This window comes from Stomoxys calcitrans, chromosome 3, assembly GCF_963082655.1.
Source record: "Stomoxys calcitrans chromosome 3, idStoCalc2.1, whole genome shotgun sequence".
Classification (NCBI taxonomy): Eukaryota; Metazoa; Arthropoda; class Insecta; order Diptera; family Muscidae; genus Stomoxys; species Stomoxys calcitrans.
Genome location: NC_081554.1, coordinates 140168417 through 140187237, shown reverse-complemented (window position 1 = coordinate 140187237; position 18821 = coordinate 140168417). Strand labels below are relative to the sequence as shown.

General features: G+C 42.7%; 1 protein-coding gene and 1 pseudogene across 1 annotated transcript; both read left to right on the top strand.

Moving 5' to 3' along the window:
* Positions 1–315: 315 nt before the first annotated feature.
* On the top strand, positions 316–3057 carry LOC131995828 (histone H3-like; annotated as a pseudogene).
* A 1579-nt stretch (positions 3058–4636) lies between these two features.
* On the top strand, positions 4637–14047 carry LOC131996388 (histone H1-like). The gene is made up of 2 exons (XM_059366034.1): positions 4637–5104; positions 13766–14047. Exons 1-2 carry the CDS (start codon positions 4637–4639, stop codon positions 14045–14047), a joined length of 750 nt encoding a protein of 249 aa, XP_059222017.1.
* Positions 14048–18821: the final 4774 nt, after the last annotated feature.

Genomic DNA, 18821 nt, shown 5'->3' with positions numbered 1-18821 from the left:
CCCTTTTATTCGGGGATACCGGAAATATAAATATTCTAATTGAATGGATTACTCCCAATGCTGTTAGCAACTGAATGAATGGGCTGGGTTTAGCCTCAGGGCATTTAATTTTATAATGTATTGTAGAAAAGTATATCTCTAGGAAATATAGTTAGAGAATAAATTCGTAATTATAATTATAAGATAACCTCTTGTAAACGTATATAATAAGAGAAATGGGAAAATAAATAAATAAATAAAACGTAAGGCAACTATTACAGTGTTAACAGCGTTTGTGTGCACATCGTGAAATGAACTAAAAACCTCTAGTGAAAAATGGCTCGTACTAAGTAAACTGCCCGTAAATCTACTGGTGGCAAAAAAGCTAAAGTGATTTTGTAAAGATTTATTGAGAAAAATAATATTTTATTCACGCGTGTGCTTAACTGTGTCAATTGGCCACATATTGCTTTTTGAATTGAACTATAGAACTAGAAGACTTTATTCCATTGCTTTCTGTTATGTGTTGCTGTTTGCCAGCTATTCATTGGCCTGTCGTTTTGCCGACGGCATTTCTGCATCCAGTGACTTAAGACATGAACTTGTGCATTTGCCGACGGCATTTGAGTGTCGAAAGACTTAAGAGACGAACTTGGGCTTTTGTCACCTCGATGGACAATTTAATTTTGAACGCAAAGGAGGCGATTTTTAGCGATTGTCCCTGCAAAGGGCATTCTTTTGGCTGTGTAACCTGAGTTAATTGGTTGCACAGACTGGGATAGAGATGCCGGTGAATAGAAGAAAAAAAGATGCCGAAAAGAAGATGACAACCAACCAAGATTTTGTTGTCATTACTCGAGAAGAGATGGAGAGCAAGAACGAGCTGTTGTGCAAAAAGGAGGAGCTACTGGAAGCTTTCGGCCAACAAATCCGAGAGCTCCAGAAATGTGAAACCAGTTTTCAACTGGTTTATGTGGAGAATCTCAAGAGTAATAATGCCCAATACCAGGCTACGTTAACAAAGCCTGATCATGCATGTGCCGCTGTTTCTGGTCAGGATGATGTTACCACCCTATCCATTGGTGTTGCCTCAGTGACCAAACCGCCGGTGGCACTGCCCGGTAGCAAAATGCCGTTGCCCGGGGAGGTGGAGAAAGTGGAGGCAACGCCGGCCCCACTAGCGCTTACCAATTGTCGTGGTAACCCTGAGAAGGATGACTCAGCGCCGGTGGCAAGCACTTCTGCTGCGGCTCTTGCTTTATATGCTGCCAAGACTAAGAAGCAGAAGAAGGGGAAGCGAAAAGTCTCCGTGACCATTGTGCGAGGCGAGACTAAGTCAACTGCTCAACCTGCTACAACTGCTGCTACTTCTGCTAATACTAATAATATTACTGGGGATAGATAAAAGGACAGCTCATTACCTGCGGTCACCATTTATGATGCTGGTGTAAAAGAGGTGAGTGGTCTCCTACACACTATATTTAGACATGGCGAATTTTTTATAAGTATGGTTCACTTCTGTCAAAGAGGGGGTACAAGTTCTATACCCACACACCTAAGGCCCTCGTTCCCCACACGGTGTTCATTGAGGGGTTTTCGTCCGCCTTCTCCCAGGAGGAGATCTCTCAGTTCTTTGCTGATAGGGTGGAGTTAGTCGTCAGGGTCGTTGGTGCAATTTCTGCGGCTGGTGACAGGTGGGTTGTCGGCATTGAGAGAGGTTGCGACATAGGCGCGGTCTATGCGATTACTCGGATGTTGCATTGTCGTGTTCCCATCAGGAAGGACAGGGTTACTCAGTGCTTCCGTTGTCAACACTTCGAGCACGTTGTATCCAATTGTGGCATGGGCCTCAGATGTGTGAAGTGTGGTCTAGCTCATGCTTCTGCTGATTGCTCGATTAGCTCCAAGGCTGAGGATGTTCTACAGGATGTTGTAGATCCTGTGACAGGTGGGGTTGTTCAGAAAGCGATACAGCCGGTCTCGTGTGTAAATTGTAGTGCTGTTGGTCATACGGCTGGCAGTACACTTTGTCCTAAACGGATTCAATTCTTGGCCCGTTTGAATGCGCGGAAGGAGGAGGATAGGGGCAGGACTCGCGCTCGTTCCTCTAGGTTGGCGGACATTCTTGCTGGGGTGTCATATGCTGTCGCACTAGGCGGACGTCCTGTTGGTGTTTCTGCTATCCCGTCGGCCCCTCGCCCTGTAACGGGCTCTCCTGATGAGGGCTTGGCGGCAGATTCTGGGGGATGATTCTCTTGGGGTTTTCCGGGTGCATAAGGAGTTTGGACCAACCTACCGCAGGTTGTCTCCCTGGGCAAGAGACACTTCTTGAAGTTGTTTATCAGGGATCACAGGCCTGATGTTCTGCTTCTGGCAGAACACAAGCTGACTGGCCATCACAGGGTTGAGTTCGAGAGATACTTCTTTTACTTGGTGTATTTGTCAGGGAGGATTTTCACTCCGAGTTGATTCCTCTTGAATTGGGGGTTGTGGAGTAAGGGTGTGAAAAGACGATGGGTCGATGATTTCATTTTTGTCGCTATATCTTCGCCCTGGTATTGGCTTTGCGATTTCTGCTTTGGACCCTGTGTTTCGTTTGGCATTTGGCGATGAGCTTGTTGTAGGCTGTGACCTCAATGCGAGGCATCCGCTCTGGGGTGACTCTGTCATTGATGCTAGTGGCCCATTGGAACGCGCAGGAGGAGGAGGCTAGGAACAGGTGGTGGCAAAGCTCCTCGTAAACAATTGGCTACCCAAGCTGCTCGTAAGAGCGCACCAGCCACTTTTGGTGTTAAGAAGCCACATCGTTTCCGCCCTGGTACTGTTCCGTCGCTACCAGAAGAGTACTGAGTTGTTGATCCGCAAATTGCCTTTCCAGCATTTGGTTCGTAAAATTGCCCAAGATTTCAAGACTGATTTGCGTTTTCAGAGCTCTGCTGTCATGGCCTTGCAAGAAGCTAGCGAAGCCTACTTGGTCGGTCTCTTCGAAGATACTTGTGTGCCATCCATACCAAGCGTGTCACCATCATGCCCAAAGATATCCAATTGGCCAGACGTATTCGTGGAGGACGTGCTTAAATTATTGACATTTTAAAAAGCCAACTTTTTTTTACAAAAACCATCGGTCCTTTTTCAGGACCACAATATTTTTATTAAAAAGAGAAAAAATTTTATTCAAGACTTACAACTTTTTATTTTTATTAAAATAAATAAATATAATTTTTTAATTAGGGACGGAAAAATTCGCTATTTATATTAAAAAAAAATTCTTTTCTATGCGTTTTACTTTGGGTGATATTGGTTTTCAATACATGGAGCAAAAGCAAAATCTTAAAAAAAAATTATTTAATTTACTTTTTATGTTGAATCGAAAATTTTTATTTTCTATTAGCAACAGTATATTTGCTGTTATTCTTTTTGCAAAATTTGATTTTTCGTATTAGCTACATAACAAGAATGAATGAAGATAAAAACAGGCAGGCCAATACATTCGAGAGAATTTTAACTTTAAATAGATAATTTACATAGATACATTGAATATACATTTTTTTGTATTTTTTTTTTTTTTATTATTTTTAAACAAATGATATTTTTTGCTATTCTAAAAACTGTTTTAAAAAGAATAAAATAGTATTTTAATATTTTAAATTATTAAAGGGAAATAGATTTCGCTCGGTATGCAACTGTTCTACATTTGCTTGCTTAGACAAGGGCATTATACAATTTGTGTTTAATTTGCAAAAAAAAAAAATATTTTTTTTTTTAAATTTGTGATTGCAACAATACATTGTTCAGCATTTACATTTTTAAATTTGTTATTTAGTTTCAAGTCCACTTTATATAGAAAAAATTATTTAATGATAAATGCAAAAGAACTCACCGCACATTTTGCATTGCCAACGACGTTGTATATGGTATAACATAGCATCGTAATATTTTAGACTTTTCATAATAAACGTACACTTTTTACAAAATATGTAAAATTTTAATAGAAATCTATCATTTCTATAATATTTTATGATAAAATTTTCCTAAAACATTTTTACATTAGAGCTTTCAAATTAATTTGCAGAAAAACTTTTATTCATGGAAAATACGCCAATATGGTGAATTCAACTGTCATAGACTACATAATAAAATCGATTATTTCATTATGAAAATCATCCAAATTTTCACCTTTTTTACACCTATTTCAAGAAGACATATTATATACTAAATTTCTATAAAAACCAATTTTCAATAAAAATTGGAATATTTTTATAATTTAGTTACAATTTAATCATAACATTTTTATAAACTTTCAACTCAAACCCTTATAACTCGGTAACGCTTAAAGATAATTAACTCGGATTTTCTTTAATGATTAGCTGGATATCTCTACTAGAAGAATTGTATAAAAAATAAAAAGAAATTGTTACTATCTCATCGTAAAATGAATAATTCTGTGAAAACTTTTGTAAAAAATTTTATTCGCTTCCACACAACGTTTCGCAAAATTTCGTAATTGACTACTATGTACTTCTCATAATTTCGATGTACCCAGCCATCACTACGTTAAAGGTTGAAACCATATTTTCAACCAATCAGCGTACACAAATAGTGAGTGTATATTTACAAAATGTTAAAGTGTTTTAAAAAAAAATATATAAGTGAAATCATGTCTGACGCCTCCGTTGTTGAAGCCACCGCATCTCCAGTCGCCTCTGTTGAGAAAAAGGCACCTAAGAAAGCCGCTGCCAAGGCAAAGAAACCCTCTGCTGCCCCAAGCCATCCACCAACCCAACAAATGGTCGATGCTGCCATCAAAACATTGAAAGAACGTGGTGGTTCCTCATTGCCTGCCATCAAGAAATACTTGGCCAGCACATACAAAGTTGATGCTGTAAAATTGGCCCCATTCATCAAGAAGTACTTGAAGAGCGCTGTTGCTAGTGGAAAATTGATCCAAACTAAAGGTAAGGGTGCCTCCGGTTCATTCAAATTGTCCCCATCTGCCTCGAAGGAACCTAAAGCAAAGAGCGCTGAAAAGAAGAAGAAGGCCCCAGCCAGTGATAAGAAAAAGAAGGCAGCAGCACCCAAAAAGGCAGCCGGTGAAAAGAAAGCCGCTGCAAAGAAGCCTTCCGCTGCTAAAAAGACCGCCGAGAAGAAGAAGACCGAAAAGGCCAAGGCTAAAACTGCCAAAAAGACAGGTACAGTTAAAGCTAAACCCGCAAAAACAGCCGCCAAAGCATCAGCCACTAAACCAAAGGCACCCAAGGCAAAAACCACCGCTGCCAAGCCCAAAAAGGCTGCCGCAGCAAAGAAGCCAGCTGCCAAGAAGACCGCCGCTAAGAAGTAATTTTTCCATGGAAAAGTACTTATCATGTCAAAATGATTATTTTCGATATTCGAAAGCAGTATATATAACAGCCCTTTTCAGGGCTACAAAAAATTTTTAAAAAGAGACCAAATTTAACTCAAACCATTTTTTAATTACCTAATAAATACTATGTTAATTTTAAGGGAAAAGCTAATCACAGCTCTTTTCGTAGCTGTAAAACATCTGTTGAAATCTTTTAATACCATTGTTACCTAATATGGGAATAAATTACCCTTTAAGGACATTTAAGTAATCACATGTTTAATGGGATTTTTTCCGCAACTGGATTAACTGTTTCACTTAGGCTCATAAACCAAAGCAATTACTAAGAATTATGAAAATAACTTAATGTTAAAGAAAATCTCATTTAGCATACCTAACCAATAAGAGAGTGGCGTACAATATTCCCTTAAAACAAGTAAAAGCGTGCTAAGTTTTTATAAGCCGAATCTTATATACCCTCCACCATGGATCGCATATGTCGAGTTTTTTTCCCGGCATCTGTTCTTAGGCAAAAAAAGGATATAAGAAAAGATTTGCTCTGCTATTAGAGCTATATCAAGATATGGTCCGGTTTGGACCACAATTAAATTATATGTTGGAGACCTGTGTAAAATGTCAGCCAATTCGAATAAGAATTGTGCCCTTTGTGGGCTCTAGAAGTTAAATAGAGAGATCGATTTATATGGGAACTATATCAGGCTATAAACCGATTCAGACCATAATAAACACGTATGTTAATGGTCATGAGAGAATCCGTCGTACAAAATTTCAGGCAAATCGGATAATAATTGCGAACTCTAGAGGCTCAAGAAGTCAAGATCCCAGATCGGTTTATATGGCAGCTATATCAGGTTATAGACCGATTTGAACCATACTTGGCACAGTTGTTGGATGTCATAACAAAACACGTCGTGCAAAATTTCATTCCAATCGGATAAGAATTGCGCACTCTAGAGGCTCAAGAAGTCAAGACCCAAGATCGGTTTATATGGCAGCTATATCAGGTTATGGACCGATTTGAACCATACTTATCACAGTTGTTGGATGTCATAACAAAACACGTCGTGCAAAATTTCATCCCAATCGGTTAAGAATTGCGCACTCTAGAGGCTCAAGAAGTCAAGACCCAAGATCGGTTTATATGGCAGCTATATCAAAACATGGACCGATATGGCCCATTTACAATACCAACCGACCTACACTAATAAGAAGTATTTGTGCAAAATTTCAAGCGGCTAGCTTTACTCCTTCGGAAGTTAGCGTGCTTTCGACAGACAGACGGACGGACGGACGGACGGACAGACGGACGGACATGGCTAGATCGACATAAAATTTCACGACGATCAAGAATATATATACTTTATGGGGTCTCAGACGAATATTTCGAGTAGTTACAAACAGAATGACGAAATTAGTATACCCCCCATCTTATGGTGGAGGGTATAAAAATCGCACTTAGCATACCTATTTCATTCTTTACGAGCATACCTACCCATAGATATCGCGTACAAACGCATAAGTCCACATATACATCTCTACACCATTTCACGCTAACATACTAGTATACATCCCTAAAAAATTTAGTATCAACACACACGCTCACATATACTCGAACATCAATACAACGTTGCATACCGAGTGTTTGAGCATAAGAGCAATATGTGTTGATCATACTACTGTAGATGTAGATGGTGCTAAGCAAGGAGGGCGATATTAGAGTATGGGTAGTATACATATTTTATTTTAAAAAAGTAATAAGGGCAATGTGAGGGTGAGTGGTAGATATATTTTTTCTTTAAATTTGTAAATATAAATAAATTTTAGTTGAATAACGAATTAAGACTCTTTTTTAATTTATTTTGTGGCCCTGAAAAGGGCCTTTGATGTTGTAGGGAAAATATTGTACGACGAAATAAGTATGCCATTTACTTGAAGCTGGTGTACTTAGTAACGGCTTTGGTACCTTCACTGACAGCGTGCTTAGCCAACTCACCGGGCAATAATAGACGGACGGCAGTTTGGATTTCCCGACTGGTGATGGTGGAACGCTTGTTGTAGTGAGCCAAACGGGAGGCTTCGGCGGCGATACGTTCAAAGATATCGTTGACGAGACTGTTCATGATGCTCATGGCCTTTGAGGAGATACCAGTATCGGGATGGACTTGCTTCAACACTTTGTAAATGTAGATAGCATAACTCTCCTTACGCTTGGTGCGTCCCTTGGTCTTGTCCCCCTTAGTGATGTTCTTTTTGGGCTTTGCCGGCCTTCTTTGCTGCTTTACCACTGGTTTATGGAGGCATTTTCACTTGGTTTTTTTTTTAAGTCACACAAACACTTTTAACACTGTTCACAATTTTGTGCGTTTGATGGCTTACTCGGAATATTTATACCATTTCATGCACAAGATATTCAGGTAGACGAAAACAGTCGCTATGTTTACAAAAACAACCCTCTAAATTTAGCTACACGCTGGATCCGAAAGTATAAATACTGCAGTCATGGTGCGAACTAATATAGATCGATGATTCTGTGTTTAGTGTCCGAACAGTCAACACCTAAAGCGGAAAGTGAAGTGAAATTTGATAAGTGATTTTAATCTCGTGCTTGATAGCAAATTTTAATCTCTGATTTGTGGTTTTTCAAGTTTTCAAGTTTTGATTTATTCCCATGTTATTTCAAATTTCTTTTACAAGTTGTGTCTTATAACTATCTTATTTCTAATACAATTTCTCTTAGCACTTATATCTATCTAAGAATATTCCTTCCATAAGAACTTAAATGTTTATACTGAAGTCCAGCCCATTTCCAACTTTCAATCCGAAGGTTTCCAAAACCCTAACTCAATATTCCAAAACCCAGGAAAGGGACAAAACCTAGGTCCATGAAAACTAAAGCTACTTAATACTATAGTAAACAAAAATCACAAAAGGTATTTACAAAAACAAAATAAAAGTAAAAACAAACCAAATACTTCACACAAAAGGTATATACAAAAACTAAACAAAACAATAATAACCCAGAGCATACTATGTACAACTATTTACAAGTCCCTGTCTACTGATCGGTGGCGTAGACCGTATCTCCAATGTCAAGACTCCCAAACCTTCTGTGGTAAAACAAAAGTTTACCATCACCATCATATAACATGCCGCTATCGGCCATAAGAGGAAGACATGTGGGGGGAAGGGCTTTCCCATCAACCTTTAATCGTTCAAATCTTTCCCCAGTGGGAAATAACTCTCGGACATGTCCGTTCGGGTGAGTTGGATAGCGCTGTAGGTGGCAGATAGATGATCCAACCATGAAGGCATCAATTCTGGGCATGCCGCCTTCTCTATAAACCCGACGATTCGAAGGCATCCTCATTTCCCCGCTCGCCGTCATATACCATCTCATATCGAGGGCGTATCGCAGCATATGGCGCTCAAAACGCCTCACACGTTCCATTTGCGCCGATGATATAAACGCCCATACAGGATGTGCGTACGAAAGGACCGGTCTAACAACCTGCTTATACATTATGAGCTTCACCCGGCTGCTCAATCCCCTTCTTCCTCTAAAGAGGGACCCATATGCATGAAAAGCAGCCCTTGCCTTCTCCAATGTGTAGTCTATGTGGCGAGTGAAAGTAAATTCCTCCTGAAAGACCACTCCGAGGTATTTCATTGTCTTCTCGTTCCTTATGAGCTGACCGTTCATTCTTATCTCAGGGACATAGCCACGAGCATTCTTGTAAAGATTCTTCCTCTTCCCTCTAAAAACGATCGAAGAGCATTTCTCAATATTAAGCCTAAGCCTCCATTCCCTGAAATACACTTCCAGTTTCCCAAGGTACAGTGACAAATTCCTGGCGGCCATCTTCGCCCTGGGATGGCAGGATGTCACTAATATATCATCCGCATATATGACCAGAGTTTCCCCTGTCTCAGGCTCCGGAATATCTGCCAGGTACAAATTATACAATACCGGTCCCAGTACCGAACCCTGAGGGACTCCAGCCACAATCGCCCTATCCCTCGATGTCGCCTGCCCAATAAACACCGAAAAAGATCTCCTCTTGAGATAGCTGGAAATCATTACGCAAAGATGTTCAACGAAGCCGTAGGAATGTCTCATTTTCCTAACAATACCCTCCTGCCATACCGTATCGAACGCTTTCTCAAAGTCCAATCCTACTGCTATAGTCGCACAACGGGCATTAAAACCATCCGTGACCTTGCTCGCGAGGGACAGGAGGGCATGTGTAGTCGAAGTCGCTCTTCTAAAACCAAATTGCGCGTCCTTAAGGATGGCATTATCCTCTATATGGTCATTCAACCTCTCCAGAATCACATTCTCGAGCAGTTTCGATACGTTGGACAGCAACGATATGGGCCTGTAACTGGCAGCAGCTGTCGGATCCTTACCCGGTTTAAGGACTGGGACAACCTTTGATTTCTTCCATAACCCTGGGAAATATCCCAGGTTAAGACAATGGTTGAAAAGGATGGTCAGGAACTCCCAGGTTGCCGCGTCCACCTTCCTCAGAATGAAGTTCGGAATACCATCAGTGCCCGAGCTTTTCTTGTTGTTCAGCCGTCTGATTATAGAACCTACCTCATTCGTCTTTAGTAGTTTCAATTGCCTTGGGACTCCCAGGGAGCCATCAGCTCTGATTTCCTCGCTGAACTCGACTATAGGTGTATGTGACGTCAAGTCTATGAATCCCTCCTCATCATCGGTGGACCCTGCACGCTGCTGAATCTCCGAGAGCTTATCGGCCAAAGTCTCCGCCTTGGACTCCTCCGAGATCTGTAGTTCGCCGTTCGGCCCCATGAGATCTCCAATCTTTGTCCTTCTCTTGGCCGCACAAAGTCCCTTCAGCTTCTGAAACATATTACAACCTGGCCTGATGGCTCCTAATATCTCCAGTTTGGCCTCCTCTTCAAAAATGGCAATTCTTTGAGCAATTATATTGCCTAAGTTCCGAATAATCGCTCCCAGGGTATTAGCCTCCTGACGGTCAAGCAGCCGGTGTCGTCTTCTCCTGAGAGACTTCTTCTGTCTGATCAACTCCAGTATATCCTCTGGAAGGTCCCTCATTACTCCTCGGCAAGGTCTGAATCGCTTGATCGACTGGCTCATGGCCTCCTCAAAGGCTGAATTCATCCCGGCAATTGCGCCATCCACCTCCTCTATAGTGCAATTCCTATTTACAGGAAGTCTGTATCTATCTAGTCCCTGTGCCAGAACGCTATTAAGTCTCCTGATCTTGACAGACCTATAATCAAAAGCCTCTATTGGAGGGAGGGTCTGCAATCTGTCCAGTTCCACGTTCATCAATACTGCCTCGTGATCTGAATCGTAGTCTAAGGTTGCCAAAAGGGTTGCCCCAGCTGGTCTAAGTCCGCTTGTAGTCATAAAAATGTCAATATATGACTCACAGGTCGCGCTACACCTTGTAGGTTCCGCCGTTGGCCAGATCTTAATCGTGGGACTTAACCTCATCCACTCCTTAAGTGTCCTACCGCTTCGATTGATGTCATTGCCACCCCAATCCGTGTGTTTGGCATTCAGGTCCCCTGCTAGCACCGCCTCACTCGGTCCTATAATGTCTAGCAGCCTATCGAGATCTCCAGTCCCCAGGGCAACATGCGGTGCACAATATAAAGATGCGAAGTAGACGAATCCACCATCTGTCCATACCTTAACGATAGTCCCCTCTAGCTCACCTAGGTCCGCAACACAGCACTCAGACCTTATATTTTCCTTTATAAATATCGCCGTCCCTCTTTTCCTATCAGACTTGTCCGTCCTGTAGCACCTATAACCTCTTAGTTCCAGCCGATTACATCTCCTCATCCCATGTTCCGCCACCATCAGAACATCCGGTCTATGTGTATCCACGAAAATCTTCAAGTAGTGTCTTCTGTGCAAGGACACTATGGAATTCACATTTATGAATATACACTTATATCTAGACATCAAGCTTCATAGACAACAAAAGCCCGTACAGCGCACGGGTCCTCTCTTCATCCGTCTGCAGCCTCCGGTAGGTCTCAGCATAGCTGCCGATCTTATTCAGACAAGTTATAAGGTTTCCGCCTAGAAGCCGTCTGCATTCCTCATCAAACATGTCCACGGCCCGATTGACTCCTGATCCTCCTTGTTGAGTCATTCCAGGCCCATTCGCCCGGGTTCCCCTTATAGCCTCCGCAAATGTCCTACCATCCGTGACCGAATGCGGATTTGTCCTATTCACTGAAACCGCGATAGGTGGTGCAATCGTACGTCTTGATCTCTTCTGAAGAATCTCCAGTCGTCTCGGGCAGTCTTTGGCACTCGCCACATGTCCATTGATCTTGCAGTTAATGCAATATACGGGAACTCCAATAGCGCGCACTATCTGCCCAGTCGTCGGATCCGCTGTTATCACCTCTTCGGTGTTGTTCTCTCTATCGGGGATTTGGCATTTCTCTGGTCCATGCGAGCCACCACACTTCACACACCGGTACGTCATCTGACAGTTCGAGGATACATGTCCATATCGTTGGCAATTACGGCATTGGGTGAGACCCTTCATCTTATTCCTCTTGATCTCAACGCGGCAGTGAAGAATATAGCGTATACCCATAAAGGCCCTGATGTCCGAGTCATTTCCTAGTTGGACGATCCATCTGCCTCCCGCTAGTTTAATTATTTTCTTTAAGTCCAGTTCAATGTCAAGACTCTCGAGAAAAGCCTTCAAATCATCCTCCTCGTATGTTTCCGATAGCCCACGTATCAGATGTGTACTGGGTTTGGACTCTTTTGGAGTGTAAGTATAATAATTCAAATTCATATCCTTTAACAAAACCAAAGTTCTCTCATGATCCTCCACCTTAGACAGCTGGAGACCTACCACATTCCTATTAATCAGTCTAAGACCAAACAAACCATGACCCAGGTGCCTAGACAATCTGTCAGTCAATTCCTTCGGATTGCTCCCATATATCTTAATAACTGGTGGGCTGGACTTACCTTTGACCTTATTCTGCATGCTGCCCCGAGGGTTTCCTCCAGCTGCTCCGTTTGTAGGATTGCGTATGCTCGGTTGAGCGCCTGTAGCAACTTTCTGCATCAATTTTGGAATGGCTCCAGTCGAACTGCCGGTGGACCCCTTGGGTACTGTTCCTGTGCCGGCACCGGTTGCTGCTGTTTTCATGCACGCATTCAACGCTGTGTCAAGGTTTGCAGCTACCTTGACCGACTTGAGACTTAAACCTGGCATTTCTTCAGTCTCCATTTGTTGGACCTGACCGGTATTAACGTTAATAGTCGAGGTTCCAGTTGATGGTAGTTGGTTGGTGTCTGTTGTGACGAAACTATTGCTTTCTTTTGATGCTGCTGCCCTTAATACGGCAATTTGCTGTTCAAGGTTTTTAATTGTTTTATAACAATCATCGACGGTGAGCTGAAGCCTGAGGATTTGATATGCAGCATCACCCTCATCTTCACTGCCACTGCTAGATTTATTTTTCTTCCTCTTTTTCTTCGTTTTTGCCTCAGTAAGTTGGCTTCCATCAGTCGAATATTGATCCAAATTAACCTTTCCATCAATAGCTACAGACCAATCATCCTTAGTCTCTGGTCTAACATGGGCGCCCGTCTTATGACGCCCCATATTTACATTGTCTTCGTTCGGTTCAGCCATTGCCAAAACGCCAAATCTATTGTTGTCACCAGTCGAACTCATTCCGCCAGTGGGTAAATCATAATTCAATTGCAAAAATTTATGCGTATTCTCGCCTTCTATTCGATTCTCACGTCCCAGAGGGACATGCGTATTTCGCTGACTTGAGTGTGCCAGCACTGGCGACTACTCCCGCTTCTCAAAATTCGATATACCAAAAGTCTTTCAAAAGTCTATTTGCGCAACACTTGCGACTACTATTAATTCTCAAAGTTAGTACTTATAGACACGTAAAGTCACTTAAAATTGAGATTGGATATGTTATCAAACACTTTTTTTTTCACTTTCCGCTTTCGTTGTTGTCACTTCGAGCACCAAACACAGAATTAATATTCCTTCATCCTCTGATTTGTGGAAATTTTTGCCGTTTAAGTGCCTCGTTTGAGAATTGATCGTAGGCATCAGTGCTGGCAAAATTCATAATTTTTGGTCAAAGGTTATTTGATTTTTTGAGAAGCGGGAGTAGGCGCCAGTGCTGCGCAGAGGAAATTTTGTAAAGGCGAGTTTAACTGCTTTTTTGAGAACCGCATAGTAAGCAGTACTATTGCATTTGAATTGGCGAGTTTTACTATATGTGGTGATTGCTAGTGGAAAATTGATCCAAACTAAAGGAAAGGGTGCCTCCGGTTCATTCAAATTGTCCCCATCTGCCTCGAAGGAACCTAAAGCAAAGAGCGCTGAAAAGAAGAAGAAGGCCCCAGCCGGTGATAAGAAAAAGAAGGCAGCAGCACCCAAAAAGGCAGCCGGTGAAAAGAAAGCCGCTGCAAAGAAGCCTTCCGCTGCTAAAAAGACCGCCGAGAAGAAGAAGACCGAAAAGGCCAAGGCTAAAACTGCCAAAAAGACAGGTACAGTTAAAGCTAAACCCGCAAAAACAGCCGCCAAAGCATCAGCCACTAAACCAAAGGCACCCAAGGCAAAAACCACCGCTGCCAAGCCCAAAAAGGCTGCCGCAGCAAAGAAGCCAGCTGCCAAGAAGACCGCCGCTAAGAAGTAATTTTTCCATGCAAAATTACTTATCATGTCAAAATGATTATTTTCGATATTCGAAAGCAGTATATCTAACAGCCCTTTTCAGGGCTACAAAAAAATTTTTAAAAAGAGACCAAATTTAACTCGAACAATTTTTTAATTACCTAATAAATACTATGTTAATTTTAAGGGAAAAGCTAATCACAGCCCTTTTCGTAGCTGTAAAACATCTGTTGAAATCTTTTAATACCATTGTTACCTAATATGGGAATAAATTACCCTTTAAGGAAATTTAAGTAATCACATGTTAAATGGGATTTTTTCCGCAACTGGATTAACTGTTTCACTTAGGGTCATAAACCAAAGCAATTACTAAGAATTATGAAAATCACTTAATGTTAAAGAAAATCTCATTTAGCATACCTAACCAATAAGAGAGTGGCGTACAATATTCCCTTCAAAAATCGCACTTAGCATACCTATTTCATTCTTTACGAGCATACCTACCCATAGATCTCGCGTACAAACGCATAAGTCCACATATACATCTCTACACCATTTCACGCTAACATACTAGTATACATCCCTAAAAAATTTAGTATCAACACACACGCTCACATATACTCGAACATCAATACAACGTTGCATACCGAGTGTTTGAGCATAAGAGCAATATGTGTTGATCATACTACTGTAGATGTAGATGGTGCTAAGCAAGGAGGGCAATATTAGAGTATGGGTAGTATACATATTTTATTTTAAAAAAGTAATAAGGGCAATGTGAGGGTGAGTGGTAGATATATTTTTTCTTTAAATTTGTAAATATAAATTAATTTTAGTTGAATAACGAATTAGGTCTCTTTTTTAATTTATTTTGTGGCCCTGAAAAGGGCCTTTGATGTTGTAGGGAAATATTGTACGACGAAATAAGTATGCCATTTACTTGGAGCTGGTGTACTTAGTAACGGCTTTGGTACCTTCACTGACAGCGTGCTTAGCCAACTCACCGGGCAATAATAGACGGACGGCAGTTTGGATTTCCCGACTGGTGATGGTGGAACGCTTGTTGTAGTGAGCCAAACGGGAGGCTTCGGCGGCGATACGTTCAAAGATATCGTTGACGAAACTGTTCATGATGCTCATGGCCTTTGAGGAGATACCAGTATCGGGATGGACTTGCTTCAACACTTTGTAAATGTAGATAGCATAACTCTCCTTACGCTTGGTGCGTCTCTTGGTCTTGTCACCCTTAGTGATGTTCTTTTGGGCTTTGCCGGCCTTCTTTGCTGCTTTACCACTGGCTTTTGGAGGCATTTTCACTTGGTTTTTTTTTAAGTCACACAAACACTTTTAACACTGTTCACGATTTTGTGTGTTTGATTTTTTTTTTTATTTATTTATTTATTTATTTATTTACCATATTTTTCATTTAACAATTTTTGCCTTATAAGCTACGATCTTATGTCTTATTTTCTTTAGCATATATATATATATATTTCTATAAAGTTCTTACATTCTAATTATATACTAATGTTTTTGGTAGGCCAGCCAAACCCATTATCCTTATTTCATTCTAGTTCCACTTTAAAAGCCCGTGGAGTCACTTATCATATTTGCCCTAGTAAAAAGGTAAAGAAAAACTCTAGGATCTAACTCTCAAATGTTTTTTTTTTTTTATATTTCCTACTTAAAACTAATAAAACGTATTTACATAACAAAAACTAAAAAGGAAATCATAATAAAACAAAAATTCAAAAAGGTATTTACATAATATTTACAGGTTCATAAACTTAAATTAACAATCCATTCTTGAAAGCAAAATTATTAAGGTATTTACAAAAAGGTCATAAAATTATTCTCTCCAAATTCTATTTCCCCCATAGGGGATCTCTCATTGCGAAGTACGATAAACAAGATCGTCAAAACCGTATGTTCGGAACCGTCTATGATAAAACAGCAGCCGACCATTCTCATCGTAAAGTTTCCCATTCTCGGACATGTTTAACAAGGAGGCCGGGGGTAAGTATGCCCCTTGTCGAATGTATCGGTCAAAAGTCTCATCAGAGACAGCGCAGCCCCTTACCATCTCATTTGGATGGCTGGAGCATTTCGAGAGTTGATCAAGGGCAGTCCGTGTCATAAATACATCGATCCGGCCCAAAGCGCTCAATTCATATATCCTCCTACAGCTAGGCCTGACCCAGTGCCCTTCCTCATCCATCCTGCATCTGAGATCCAGACAATATCTAAGGATCCTTCTCTCCAACATCCGAATCCTCTCCATCTGATGAGATGATATGGAGAACCATATCGGGAATCCGTATGACATCGACGGACGCACAATCTGTCTATATATGGCCAGTTTAACCCTCCGGCTCAGGCCTCCCCTTCCCGCGAGGGCACTGTACAATGCCTGGAAAGCCATCCTACCCTTCGCCATGACATGGTCCACATGACGCGTATAGGTCATGTCCTCTTGAAATACAATGCCCAGGTACTTCAGGACCCTTGCATTAGCAATCACCTCCCCTCCGATGGTCACCCTAGGTATATATCCCCTAGCGTTCTTGAATATCCGCTTCTTGATGCCCTTGAACATAATCGTTCTGCACTTCTCCACGTTGAGCGAGAGTCTCCATCTGTCGAAATAAATCCTGAGGGTCTCCAGGTACCTGGTCAAATTCCTCTCAGCTATCCTCGCGCTGGCATGAGAGGACGCCACCATTATGTCGTCCGCATATATTAGCAGAAGTTCCCCTCCCTGTGGGAGAGGAATATCTGCTAAGTATATGTTGTACAGTACAGGGCCCAGCACCGAGCCCTGTGGTACCCCCGCCATCACGGCCCTCGTATCAGACCTAACGGTCCCTAAGGCCACAGCAAATGATCTGCCTCTGAGGTACTCCCCCACCAAGGCAACAACATACCGATCGAAACCGAATGTCCTCATCTTCTCTACAATACCCATCTGCCACACGGTATCGAAGGCCTTCTGGAAATCCAAGCTGACGGCTATGGTAGCACAGCGGTCGTTCAACCTTCTTGTCACCCTGTCCGTCAGGGTCATCAGTGCATGTACCGTCGAGGTCTGCCTTCTAAAACCAAATTGGCAATCGCCAAGAACAGCCTCCGTATCGAGATGTTCGTTCAGCCTCTCCAGAATCACTATCTCAAACAGCTTCCCCACGTTCGATAGAAGCGAGATTGGCCTATATCCACCTGGGTCAGTGGGATCCTTGCCCGGTTTAGGTACTGCGACAACCTTGGACACCTTCCACTCCTTAGGGAAATATCCAACATTTAATGAGTGGTTGAATATTAGGGTCAGGGCAGACCATGCCCCTCTGCCAGCCCTCTTCAGAACAAAATTCGGGATTCCGTCTTCTCCACAACTCTTTTTGTTATTTAGCCTCTTGAGATAGGCTCCTATTTCCTCCACTTTGACCAGCCGTAACGGTACTGCGGTCGATCCCGGGATCACTGTCCCATCTGCAAAATAGTCTGTGCCAAAATCCACCATAGGTGCCAAGGGCTCTTCATCGTCATCAGGGGCGTATCCGGCTACAGCAGTCCCCTGTATTCTCGCAAATTCACTAGCTAGTATCTCGGCCTTTTCTCGATCGGCCACAGCTCTCCTGCCACCCGAGTCCACCAAGTCATCGATTCCCCTTCTCCTTAGGGCACCACTCAGCCCCTTCACCTTTCTGTACATGTCCTTGTCTGCGGAGATGGCCTGCAGCCTTCGAAGGTAATACTCCTCTTCAAACCTTGCTATCCGCTCGCCAATCAGTTTATTCATCCTCTTGATAATAGCCTTCGCAGTGATGTAGCCTTGCGGGTCAAGAGTCCTATGTACTCTCCTCCTGAGCGTCTTCTTTTGGCGGATCAAATCCAAAATGTCGGGCGGCAGTTCCGGCAACCCATCTCTCTTTGGCGTAACCTTCCTAATGGTCTCTACCATGGTCTGATTAATAGCAGATGAAAGCTTTCCAACTGCCTCATCTATCTCAGCCGGCAACACATTGCGATCCCTAGGGAGCAATTCCGATCCAAGCCTCTCGGCCAGTTTCCGATTGAAGGCCCTGACATCCATCCTATTGAAATCATAGACCTCCACCCTCTCTCCAGCCCGCAACCCAATAGTTGTGGCCTCTAACACCACCGCCTTATGATCGGATTCAAAATCCACGATCCTCAGTCCACCCCTCCTCATGGCACCCTCTGTAGGTCGAATACCCACAGTAGTCAGAATCATGTCTATATACGACCCTGTCCCCATCGCACACCTTGTCGGCCCAACCGTAGGTCTAACCAGCAAAGACGGGCACGACAGCAGCCACTCGTAGAGCGCCCTCCCCCTTGTGTTCATCTGGACCCCACCCCATGAGCCATGCTTGGCATTAAGATCTGCGCCTATGACCGCCTCATCAGTCCCAATGACTGCCTCGACCGCATCGAGGCTTCCCACTCCCAGCGCCTCAGTCGGCCGTAAGTACAACGACATGGCAACGACGCTCCTGCCCCCGGTCCCTTTGATCCTGACTACTGTAGCCTCGACGTTTCCGAAATCCGACGCAAGCCTCTCCCCACTCAACCTGTCCGTCAAGCATATCGCCGTACCACCACCGGCGCTGCCCCCTCTCCGATCCTGCCTAAAGACCGTATAGCCCTGCAGACCATATGTGTGCCTAGCTGATAACTTCGTCTCGGCTATCAGTAGTACATCAGGTCTGTGCTCCCTCACAAACAGCTCCAAGTAGTGTCTCTTCTGGCGAGACACTAAGGAATTCACATTCAAG